Source organism: Rhagoletis zephyria, unplaced genomic scaffold (genome assembly GCF_001687245.7).
Source record: "Rhagoletis zephyria isolate East Lansing unplaced genomic scaffold, Rhagoletis_zephyria_1.1 Rzeph_scaffold_01073, whole genome shotgun sequence".
Lineage (NCBI taxonomy): Eukaryota > Metazoa > Arthropoda > Insecta > Diptera > Tephritidae > Rhagoletis > Rhagoletis zephyria.
In genome coordinates this window covers 57,427-69,447 of record NW_016158157.1, presented here as the reverse complement: position 1 = coordinate 69,447, position 12,021 = coordinate 57,427, and the positions used below count along the sequence as shown (strand labels likewise).

The 12,021-nt window shown below is 39.8% G+C and overlaps 1 protein-coding gene across 2 annotated transcripts in view; it reads left to right on the top strand.

Moving 5' to 3' along the window:
- The first annotated feature begins 876 nt into the window (after window positions 1-876).
- Window positions 877-12,021, top strand: part of LOC108362696 (NADH dehydrogenase [ubiquinone] 1 beta subcomplex subunit 2, mitochondrial-like) — a 59,862-nt gene continuing 48,717 nt past the window's right edge. For both annotated transcript variants that reach the window (XM_017615784.1, XM_017615785.1), the window contains exons 1-2: window positions 877-1,113; window positions 1,171-1,294. In XM_017615784.1, the coding sequence (XP_017471273.1) occupies window positions 1,007-1,113; window positions 1,171-1,294 (231 nt within the window). In that variant the 5' untranslated portion in view covers window positions 877-1,006. The remainder of the gene's footprint in view (window positions 1,114-1,170; window positions 1,295-12,021) is intronic.

The following is a 12,021-nucleotide window of genomic DNA, read 5'->3' as shown; positions in this document are numbered from 1 at the left end:
GTTTTTATATTGAATTTTCGGTTTAGAATTAATTTTTTCCTTTTCAGTAGGGGTTTTTGCACATTATCTTTTCCGTGAGAATTTATCGTAAAGCGAAGCGCACATTAGCGCGATTCCATCGTTGCGAATACGTTGCGAATTCAGCTGTTAACTTCGAATCCGCAAACGTGCGCACACTTGAGCGATTTTTTCGCGTCGATTTCCGATGTACAATTCACTCAATTTTCCCTTTATTTCGTGTATTTTCGCACTCGGCGTGCCCAAATCGTACAAAATACTATTATTACGAACGTTTTTATTAGTTTTTGTACATTACAACGTTTTTTTTTCTTTGCCTTTATTGCTGTTGAATTGTTTTAACCATAACCGAACATTTGTTTGTGTATATATTCATTTGTCGGCGCTGTCAATTATAATTTCCACACTTAATTAGGAAACAAAACAAACAGAGTTGATCAGAAATTAATCCAGATTTCTATCAGCATCATATCGATGTTGAATTTGCGTAACTTTTCTTTATCCAAATAATTTAAAATAATAAATTAAATCTCGATCGGCGATCACTGAAACGCAGCTAGCGACTGTATACTCGAAAAAGCAATGTTGCCAGTTTTTCTCATTAAACCATGTTCGAATCGTGGAAATTTTGGAAGATCACAGGGTTGCTTTTAGCATTTAGATTCTTAATGCAAAAATGGAGCTGCATTTAGTTGCATTTAGGTGACGAATTTTGTATGGATAAATGGACATTTAGAGTAGCATTTAGAGCTAAATGCACTAAATGTGTTTTTACGCATAAGCAAAAACAGCCCATTACCGATTGGCACAGGCCCTAAATATGACTATGAATATGCGCCATCGATGTAAGTAGTTCATTTAAAAACATCGATGAATCGATATTTCCATCGATGTTTCTCCAGATCTATTTGAAAACATTGATGCATCGTGTGCATTTTTAATTCGATGCTAAATTAAGTTATTTTCTGGGTTATTACTATTGGGTTCCATGATGATGATTCCTGCAATAGTTCCTCTCCGCCATTTTCTTTGTACGCAAAACGGATGGCGGTATCTTAAACTAATTCATAGAGAAGGAATTAGAAAGAGTCATGTGTGAGTGGGTTAGTTATTCTCTTCAAATTTTGTGTTATGTAATAATCTTTTAAATAGAGTTTCATACCGAGTTGTTCCAGCCAAACAGTCGAAAATTACTACAGTGGGTGCCGAAGTTGTGGGAGCAGCAATGTGGTGGTGGATATTGTGGCATTTGTGGCATGAGCATGAACATATCACGGTAATATCTCATTAAAACTTTTGCTTCAATGGGAAAAATTTAGTGAAAATCGACAAGAAAAAAAGTAGGATCTGTAGGGGGAGAGAGTGGGGGCGTATTTTGGGTTGAGGTTTCAATTACGGAATTCGTCATCTATATATAGTATAAAAGAATGTCGAGATTTTTTGTACGCGGTAATCTCGAAAACTACTGAACGGATTTTGACGAGATTTTCTCTATAATAATAAGACCTTTTACTTTGTTGAGATTGCCATCTCGTGCATTAATTAACAATCCTTGATCCAGCTGCGCTTTCTTTAAAAGCTCTATCATATCTCCTTTAGTAGCTAAGTCTAAAGGTGTTTTATTATTCTCATCTTTACCTGTATCTATCGACAGGAGAGTGAACTTTCCTACTTAGAATTTTAATATGGTTGCCTAAACCTAACCTGTCTAAAAAATATAAGATCCGCACTGTTCATTGGGTTACAAAAGATGAGAGTCAAATGAAAGGGATTGCACGATGTCCTTGAACCAGATTCAACTGAATCGGTTTGGAACGATGGAATTTCCGATTAGACTATTTTCGGGTTTTCAGCTGACATTTCCGCATTGAACTAGAGTATAAATAAGACTGTATATGAGTAATTTTTTAAATATCAAGCCCTAACCGCCAAAGTAACGCAAGCGACATTTTTTTCAAATTTTTCTTTTTGATGCAGAACCATTCCTAGAGCATCTAGATGCATTTCGGGTACTGTTTATGAATTTGTACAACGATTTTGGGTTGCTGTGCCCAAACGCGTTAAACGAATCAAAAAACTTTTACACACGCTTGTAGACAACAGTTCACGCTTTATTACAAAAATTTAATTTACTAAATCTGTGCACTAATTTAACAATAATGTCGGTTGGAGCTTGGTATTTGTTCCAAATTTTTGTTATAAATTTGTATATACATTTTTATATACAAAATATTTTTATAAAACACCCAGTAACCAAAATAGACATCACTGGGGCGGCAGCCCCAGGTTTACCACACAGAAACGGAATTCTAGTTACCTCATCTTTTCCCAAGGTTACATCACAATGTCACAGAAAGGAGAATTCACGTAGTAAGGGTTATAATCGCTAAGCGCGGCCGAAGGCCGCCTACGCAGAAAGGTGTTCTCTGCAAAAGGTGTTCAGCCCTCCTTCGGACGCAAGTTTAACTTTGTTTTTTCCTTGCAAAAAATCTAAAATTCCCCTATTTTCAAACAGCTCCCCAGAGGTCTGTGGGAGGGGTTGGGGGGAGGGGAGACTTTTCATAAAGTGGCGTCAATCCTCTTTCGGTTAGGGGGGGACTTGTGGGGCCCACACCCCACACTCCTCCCCCTCTACCACACCCCTAAATCGTTGTACAAATAGCTAAACATTTCCCTGCATTTCTGCATTAAAACGAAAATTAAAAAAAAAAAATAATTACGTTATTTTGGCGGTTACAGCTCGATATGTATATACATGTACATATACCCTGTGGGGAATTTCGTAGCCGTCTACTATAAAAGCCAACTTTTTGTCCACTTATAACGGCCAACTTTTATCTGGTTTAAAAAAAATTAACTATAAACACTTATTACTCTATAGGTATTCTTTTATTAGTTAGCTTATTTTCACTTAATAATATAAACTTCTATTATCGTCCGGGCCCGCTTTAACTCAAAATTTTTTTTATAAATATTTAAACGAATTTCCAACGTTACACTACATACTTGCTCAGTGCTTTTGAGAAAATACCAAATATTTTCGCAGTATGTGGAGAATGTCTCTTTTGTTATATAAAAACTTCGTCTAAAGCATCGTATATACTTACAAGTATGGAATCCTTCGCCCAGCCAAACAGCGGACGTGCCTGCCAAACTGAAAAGCATGATGGCGGCAGTGTTTTTAATGTGGTTAAATACGCTTTTTTATTAAGTTAAAAATAATACATATTTCGCCAACCAAAAACTGTATAAATAAATATATAGCATCTTGCTATAAGATTTATTTATAAAAACGGTATATACTTATGGCCTTATTCATAAAAAATAGAAATAGATTTAAAAAGCTCTATACAGTAATATTCAAAAAAAAAATAGATTTCTTTACTTTTTAAGAATTTTGGTACAACATTTAACTTAACTTTTTGTGCACCCATCTCTTTTTCTGTTTATTATTCTCACAATTTTTTCCTTAATACTCATTTCACTGAGTTTCCATTACACCCAGTAAAAGTCATGATAAAAACATTAGAAAGTAAAACCATTCTCTCAATTCGTCGGCCATGATTTTTTTCAGACGTTTGCAAACACTTTAAAATCATATAAAATTCAAAATAAAATGAAATTGTTCACAATTGTTGTTTGAGATTAAAAATGAGAATGTGTCTGTGAGCTTGAGTTCGAATTTTAAAATTATATTGCTGGCAAACGTCAGACTGTCTTTCAATGATTTTACCTTGTAATGTTTTTGTCATGGTAAAAATGAATATATTTTATAAGATATTTGTTGACCATTTTACAACGGCCTTTACACTTTTTTTGTTCAAATTGAAAAGATTTACTCCTTCGCACACTTCTCTCATGCATTTTTATCGTAGTTATTATTCTGATGGCATCTAAATTGCCATACATTTTATGTCGTTGCCAATACATTGTTTTGCGGCGTTTCCTCTGTGAACTTTTATAACTACATTTATAAAAATATTACTAATTTTGGTTTATAATTTTTTCCATCTTGCTATTGCTGAATATCAAAAAGGAATTAATAAATAATAAAAAGTTAGTTACAATTTAAGGGAAGGTTTCTTGCAAATAGTAGTATTTTGTGGTTGAAATGACTTGATCGCCGGCAGGAACTAATCAACTTTTTGCCGAAACCAAAGCAGGTGGGAAGAAAAAATAGTTGTTCATTTACGATTTTTCCGTAATATCGTTCTGCTCACTAAATTTGTAAAAATCAAATTTTTTCACTTAATTGCTATANATATTTTAATTTATATGTTTTCTTAAAAATAAATGCAAAATTACCTATTTTTTCCACCGGCAGGCACGAATATGGTATTCAAAACCGAAACAATGAAAACGAATTTTACACACATTGTTGTATTTTAGCGCAAAACGATAAGTTTATCAAATATTAAATTAATATATATATGCCTGGAACATTTACATTATCGTTATTATTGCAAATGCAAGACTTGGCATCCATTTTTAATTTCTTATTTAATCAATTCAAATGAATAAAAACAAATTTTTCTGNCATTATCGTTATTATTGCAAATGCAAGACTTGGCATCCATTTTTAATTTCTTATTTAATCAATTCAAATGAATAAAAACAAACTTTTCTGAAATATTTCTCAATTTACATTTTAAAGTTTTTTCTGAAACTTGAATGTAACTCTGTGCGGAGAATGAGAGAATTGAAAATCAGATGATCTCAGTTGTTTTCAAACGTAAACAAACAAAATGGCGCTTTCTATACTTGTACACAACTGTACTTGTACTTGTATACAATGGTCTAAAGGGAAAGCTTGTTTTGCTATACTGTTTGCAAATTTTTTTATTGTTTTAGTCAAATGCGTTCATTTAAGCTCAGATGAGCTGTATGCAAGAAACTCGTCTTCTATTGATTTCTGATTTTCCCTGTTGTAAATAACCTCGAATATCTTTGAAGGTCACTCTACAATTTCGAGCTTAAAAAGTTTCATGACAAAAGTTCACAACATCTAGATCAGTGGTGCACAGCGTTGGCAGAGCTCCCAATACAAGCGCATTATTTTTGTATCAGTATGTGTGTACTCAACCAAAAAGCTGCGATGCTTACAGCATGAAGTACAAACGCAAACTGACCGGCTGCTAGCGGCGCAAAAGTTCGGCAGCGTCGCACACACGACTTGTACGTGAAAGCCGAGTGGCTCCGTGAGACTCCCGTGTGCACCACTGGTCTAGATACACTTACAAGTGTGCTAAGGTCATTTCCGTGCTAGTCAAAACATCCGCCAATCTGGCCTAATGTGAAACGTAGAAAGGTTCCGAAGTCAACACGTGTTGTCTTAATGTTGTGACCTTTTGTCATGAAACTTTTTGAGCTCGAAATTGTAGAGTGACCTTCAAAGATATTCGAGGTTATTTACAACAGGGAAAATCAGAAATCAATAGAAGACAGTTTCTTGCATACAGCTCATCTGAGCTTAAATGAACGCATTTGACTAACACAATAAAAAATTTGCAAACAGTATAGCAAAACAAGCTTTCCCTTTAGACCATTGTATACAAGTACAAGTACAGTTGTGTACAAGTATAGAAAGCGCCATTTTGTTTGTTTACGTTTGAAAACAACTGAGATCATCTGATTTTCAATTCTCTCATTCTCCGCACAGAGTTACATTCAAATTTCAGAAAAAACTTTAAAATGTAAATTGAGAAATATTTCAGAAAAGTTTGTTTTTATTCATTTGAATTGATTAAATAAGAAATTAAAAATGGATGCCAAGTCTTGCATTTGCAATAATAACGATAATGTAAATGTTCCAGGCATATATATATTAATTTAATATTTGATAAACTTATCGTTTTGCGCTAAAATACAACAATGTGTGTAAAATTCGTTTTCATTGTTTCGGTTTTGAATACCATATTCGTGCCTGCCGGTGGAAAAAATAGGTAATTTTGCATTTATTTTTAAGAAAACATATAAATTAAAATATATTTATTTCCAGAGCGACATACGGACAAGTAAGGTGATAAATTTGTATGATGAATACGCGGAAAATCTTTTACATCAAAATTTCTATTCTAATTTGCATTTGAATTATGATATCAACAGGGATGCTTTGGAACGTATTTTTTGAAGAAAAATTATTTGTAAATCTTGAGATTGATTTATTTTAGAATTAAAAAAGCTAGTTTATATTAAAAAATATATTTAGACTAGAAGTATGTAAACTACTCTTATTACGAATTGAAACGATTTTAATAAATATGGTTACCGTTAATAGTAGTATGACAGTTAGATATAATGCATATTTGACAAGAAAGATAGAATACAAGATTGCGACGTCCTGGCGGCGATGACATATCTAACCAAGTCGAATTGGATGTTGAAAGAAAATGTCGAGAACAGCCAATTTTCTTAATAATAAATTTTTCGATAGGGAACGTGTTTTAATTGTGCTAAATTCTAATAGCCTTATTCATACAAACTAAAGTAGCTTTAAAAAAGGTTTATAAATTGAAAAATGTTTGCAAACGGCAATTTAAAAAACTTTTTAAAATTTTTATTTTTTATGAATAAGGCGATAAAAATATATGATTTAAAATAACTTTTAACAAGGAAAATGGTGATTTTTGCGGAAGTAGGTATTAGTGAATTGCAGTGCATTTAAAGCTTCTGAGGTTTCGTTAAATTTTAGATCAGAATTGTCAAAATTGAGAAATTCAAAGTAGCAGTACAATAATCATAAAAAGAAGATTGCGCCCTGAATGTTCTGGTATCTTTTTTGGTTTCGGTTTGACAGCCAGCTGCTGTGATGATGTGGAAATTTACCACAATAAAGAAAAACATAGCAATTAAGTGAAAAAATTTGATTTTTACAAATTTAGTGAGCAGAACGATATTACGGACAAATCGTAAATGCATAACTATTTTTTCTTCCCACCAGCTTTGGTTTCGACAAAAAAAGTTGATTAGTTCCTGCCGGCGATCAAGTCATTTCAACCACAAAATACTACTATTTGCAAGAAACCTTCCCTTAAATTGTAACTAACTTTTTATTATTTATTAATTCCTTTTTGATATTCAGCAATAGCAAGATGGAAAAAATTATAAACCAAAATTAGTAATATTTTTATGAATGTAGTTATAAAAGTTCACAGAGGAAACGCCGCAAAACAATGTATTGGCAACGACATAACTGCCGAACTTTTGCGCCGCTAGCAGCCGGTCAGTTTGCGTTTGTACTTCATGCTGTAAGCATCGCAGCTTTTTGGTTGAGTACACACATACTGATACAAAAATATTGCGCTTGTATTGGGAGCTCTGCCAACGCTGTGCACCACTGGTCTAGATCAGTTTGACAGCCAGCTGCTGTGATGATGTGGAAATTTACCACAATAAAGAAAAACATAGCAATTAAGTGAAAAAATTTGATTTTTACAAATTTAGTGAGCAGAACGATATTACGGACAAATCGTAAATGAACAACTATTTTTTCTTCCCACCTGCTTTGGTTTCGGCAAAAAAAGTTGATTAGTTCCTGCCGGCGATCAAGTCATTTCAACCACAAAATACTACTATTTGCAAGAAACCTTCCCTTAAATTGTAACTAACTTTTTATTATTTATTAATTCCTTTTTGATATTCAGCAATAGCAAGATGGAAAAAATTATAAACCAAAATTAGTAATATTTTTATGAATGTAGTTATAAAAGTTCACAGAGGAAACGCCGCAAAACAATGTATTGGCAACGACATAACTGCCGAACTTTTGCGCCGCTAGCAGCCGGTCAGTTTGCGTTTGTACTTCATGCTGTAAGCATCGCAGCTTTTTGGTTGAGTACACACATACTGATACAAAAATATTGCGCTTGTATTGGGAGCTCTGCCAACGCTGTGCACCACTGGTCTAGATCAGTGGTGCACAGCGTTGGCAGAGCTCCCAAAACAAGCGCAATATTTTTGTATCTGTATGTGTGTACTCAGCAAAACAGTTCGCGCATGTGATGCTTACAGCATGAAGTACAGACGCATAAGTAGTATGTTCGGTAGCTGCGCACACACGACTTGTATGTGAAAGCCGAGTAGCTCCCGGAGACTCCCGTGTGCACCACTGATCTAGACCAGTGGTGCACAGCGTTGGCAGAGCTCCCAAAACAAGCGCAATATTTTTGTATCTGTATGTGTGTACTCAGCAAAACAGTTCGCGCATGTGATGCTTACAGCATGAAGTACAGACGCATAAGTAGTATGTTCGGTAGCTGCGCACACACGACTTGTATGTGAAAGCCGAGTAGCTCCCGGAGACTCCCGTGTGCACCACTGATCTAGACATGCGCTTTCGCATTCCCACGACAGCCGGTTCTACGTACCGGAATGACTCGGGTTTTACCCGACCAAGGGCTGTTGTTTCGGCGATCTAACCCCGTTTAGGTCTGCGAAGTGTCTCAGAAGCTGTTCCTCCATAGGGCTCCATTTGCTACGTATTCTTCTGCTCAGGGCTGGCATCGAGTCAAACCCAGGGCCAGAAATCTTTACCTGTTGTGTATCCCAGAGACAACTACACCACAACTCCACCTCAGTCAAGTGTAATGCTTGCGAGGGGTGGAGTCACCTCAGAGTCTGCTCAGGACTACGGACACACCGGCAGTGGACCACGTCGTTCGTGGGTAAGCTTGGTCAACCGTGAGGTCACTGTCCAATCCGATGAAGCATAACGACAGAGTCGAAATTTCTTTCGGCGACCATGCTTCATCGGACCGGGAGCGATGCGCGAGCTATTTTAGCCGGCAGTTCATACTGCATCCTCCGGTGGACAAAGCCAAGCGTCGAGTGACCAGAAGGCTGCACAAACTGCCAACAACTTGTGCCCCACTTGCTTTCACTTGCGGTGAAGTTCAGGTGGCCATCGGGAAGGCGAAAGCCTCCAAAGCCATGGGTGCCGACGGAATATGTATGTTGATGCTGAAAAATTTGGGTCATGCGGGAGTAGCGTAGCTAACGGAGGTCCTCAACTTGTCTATGGCCACTCTCATCATCCCAGACATCTGAAAGGTGGGGAGAGTGGTCCCACTGCTCAAACCTGGGAAACCAGCAAACTAAGGAGATTCGTATCGACCGATAACACTCCTTTCCCCGGTACCGAAGACACTAGAGGCCTTGCTGCTTCCGTATTTCACGAACCACCCGACCCCAGCGAAGCATCAGCATGGTTTCCGTAAAGTGCACAGTATAACATCAGCACTTAACGCCATAAACACTCAGATAACTCGTGGCCTTAACCGTAACCGTCCCTGTGAGAGAACAATTCTAGTAGCGTTGGACCTGTCAAAGGCCTTTGACACCGTCAGCCATTCCACGCTACTAGAAGATATAGAGGCTTCCTCACTCCCACAGAGGCTCAAACGGTGGTCGGTAAATTATCTGAGTGGTCGACACTCGTCGGTAATGTTCAGAGACAAATCGAGCAAACTTAGGAAAATCAAACAGGGGGTTCCACAGGGTGGTGTCCTTTCCCCGCTACTGTTCAACTTTTATATTTCAAAGCTCCCTCAACCACCAGAGGGAGTCTCGATTGTCTCTTACGCCGGCGATTGCTCGATCATGGCGACTGGGAATGGAATTGATGACCTGTGTTCGAAAGTAAACGGGTATCTCTCCGATCTTTCTCGCTTCTGCACTGCAAAGTGTCTAGCCCTCTCCCCTACGAAATACTCTGCGACCTTGTTCACCACCTGGACGAAGGAGGTCAGGCTACCGCTGGGAATTCACGTCGATGACACACCAATTCTGACGGTTAATAATCCCAAAATACTCGGAGTACCATTCGACAGTCTGCTCTCCTCTGCGCACACAACCGCTATTGTCAACTGAGTACAGAGCCGCAACAAGGTCCTCAAATCGCTAGCCTGCAGTACTTGGGACAAAGACAAAGAAACGTTCATTCCCAAGACAGCCGGTTCTACGTACCGGAATGACTCGGGTTTTACCCGACCAAGGGCTGTTGTTTCGGCGACCTTACCCCGCTTAGATCGGCGATACCCCTCAATCATTGTTCGTCCATGGAGCAACTCCTTACAGCCGGATTGCTCCGCATCCTTCTTCTCCGGGCGGGCGTAGAGCCCAACCCCGGACCAGAAACGTATTTCTGCTGTGTTTGCCAGAATCGACTCCATCCAAACTCCACTTCGGTTAGGTGCAACTCATGCAACGGATGGAGTCACCTAAGAACCTGCTCTGGTCTTAGGTCTCACCGGGAGTGGACCACAAGCTATGTGGATCCCTGCTGCTCAAGCCAAACGGCACAATCAGCATCCTCACAGCGCCCTCTTTGCAGCCACCTACCAACAGGCAGCAACCGCAAGCGCGTCAGATGCAACAGGCCCAAGGTAGACCTCACTCCTCCCTCACCCCCCGTATCGCGAACAGCCTCCCAAGGCATACGAATCTCCTACAACTCAACTGCAACGGACTCCAGAGTAAGATTGAGGTGCAAGTAGTCTTTATGGGTCGGCATGGCATATTGATAGCTGCGGTCCAAGAAACGAAGTTGCACAGCAACTCAACTCTATTGGGTTGCGCCGCCTACAATGAGTTCTGTAAATATCGCGAGCGAGATAATGGTGGCGGACTTGCGTTCATCTTACACCACACAGTGCAGTATCGGCTTATCGAAGAAGACATCGACCCGAGGGACACCACCCTAGAATGTCAGGGCATAGCTGTCCGGTCAGGCGATGTCGAGCTCGAAATATTCAACGTTTATATACCCCCTGTCACCTGCTGCCCGGCAGGATATCAGCCTGACATAGGTGCGCTACTCAGAGGTGACACCTGAATGGTAGTAGGTGACTTCAACGCGCACCACGATCTATGGCACTCAAGCCTGGCCAATGATCGTAGGGGAAACCTTTTGGCTGAACAGATAGACGACTCGACATTCTGCACCATGAACGACGACGCTCCCACGACAGTCGGGTCTACGAAACCGGAACGACCCAGATTTATATCTGGCCAAGGACTGTCACTCCAGCAATACTCCCCAAAAACCCTTTGGGGAACTTGTATGCTGCTACAACAACAACAACGCCCCCACCAGGATTATGGGTAGCTGCAGCAGCTCGCCAGACCTCACAATTGCTAGCGCTGGTTTGATCAATAGCATCTCATTGCGACCTATGCTAACACTAGCATCAGACCATCTACCCATAGTAATCTCGATCAATAAGCCCATCGACTTTGCTCCCGCGGACCACCGAACCTACACCAACTTCAACAAAGCTGATTGGGACGGCTTCGCGAAAGTCACCGAGAGCAGCTTCGCCGCCCTTCCCACACCCACAAACATACACACTGGCGAACGCCAGTTCCGCACGTATCGCGGAAGTCCGCCCAAATTTCCCGGCCGAAGCAGCTGTACTAGCAAATGAGCGTGACCACCTACGCCAGATCGACCCTGGGGACCCCCGTCTGAGGGACCTTAATTGGAGATTCGGCAACTGGTAAATCAGCATAAGCGGAAAAAGTGGGAGGAGCACTTGAAGGCCTGTAACTTCACATCTGGTGTGAGTAAGCTCTGGTCAACCGTGAGGTCCCTGTCCAACCCAACGAAGAGTGATGACAGAGTGGAAATCTCTTTCGAAGGTCGCGCTTCGTCGGACCCGAAGAAATGCGCAGCCTACTTTAGGTGGCAATTCACACTGCACCCTTCGGTAGACAAGGCCAAACGTCGAGTGACCAGGAGGCTGCTTAAGCTGCCAAAAAACAGTGCACCACTTGTTTTCACCAGCTGTGAAGTGAAGGGGGCCATCGGGAAGGCGAAAGCCTCCAAAGCCATTGGACCCGACGGAATCTGTATGCTGATGCTAAAACATTTAGGGCCTAAGGGAGTAGCTTACCTAACGGAGGTCCTCAACCTGTCCATGGCCACTCTCATCATTCCTGATGTGTGGAAATCAGGGAGAGTGGTCCCACTGCTGAAACCGGGGAAGCCCGCCAACAAAGGAGACT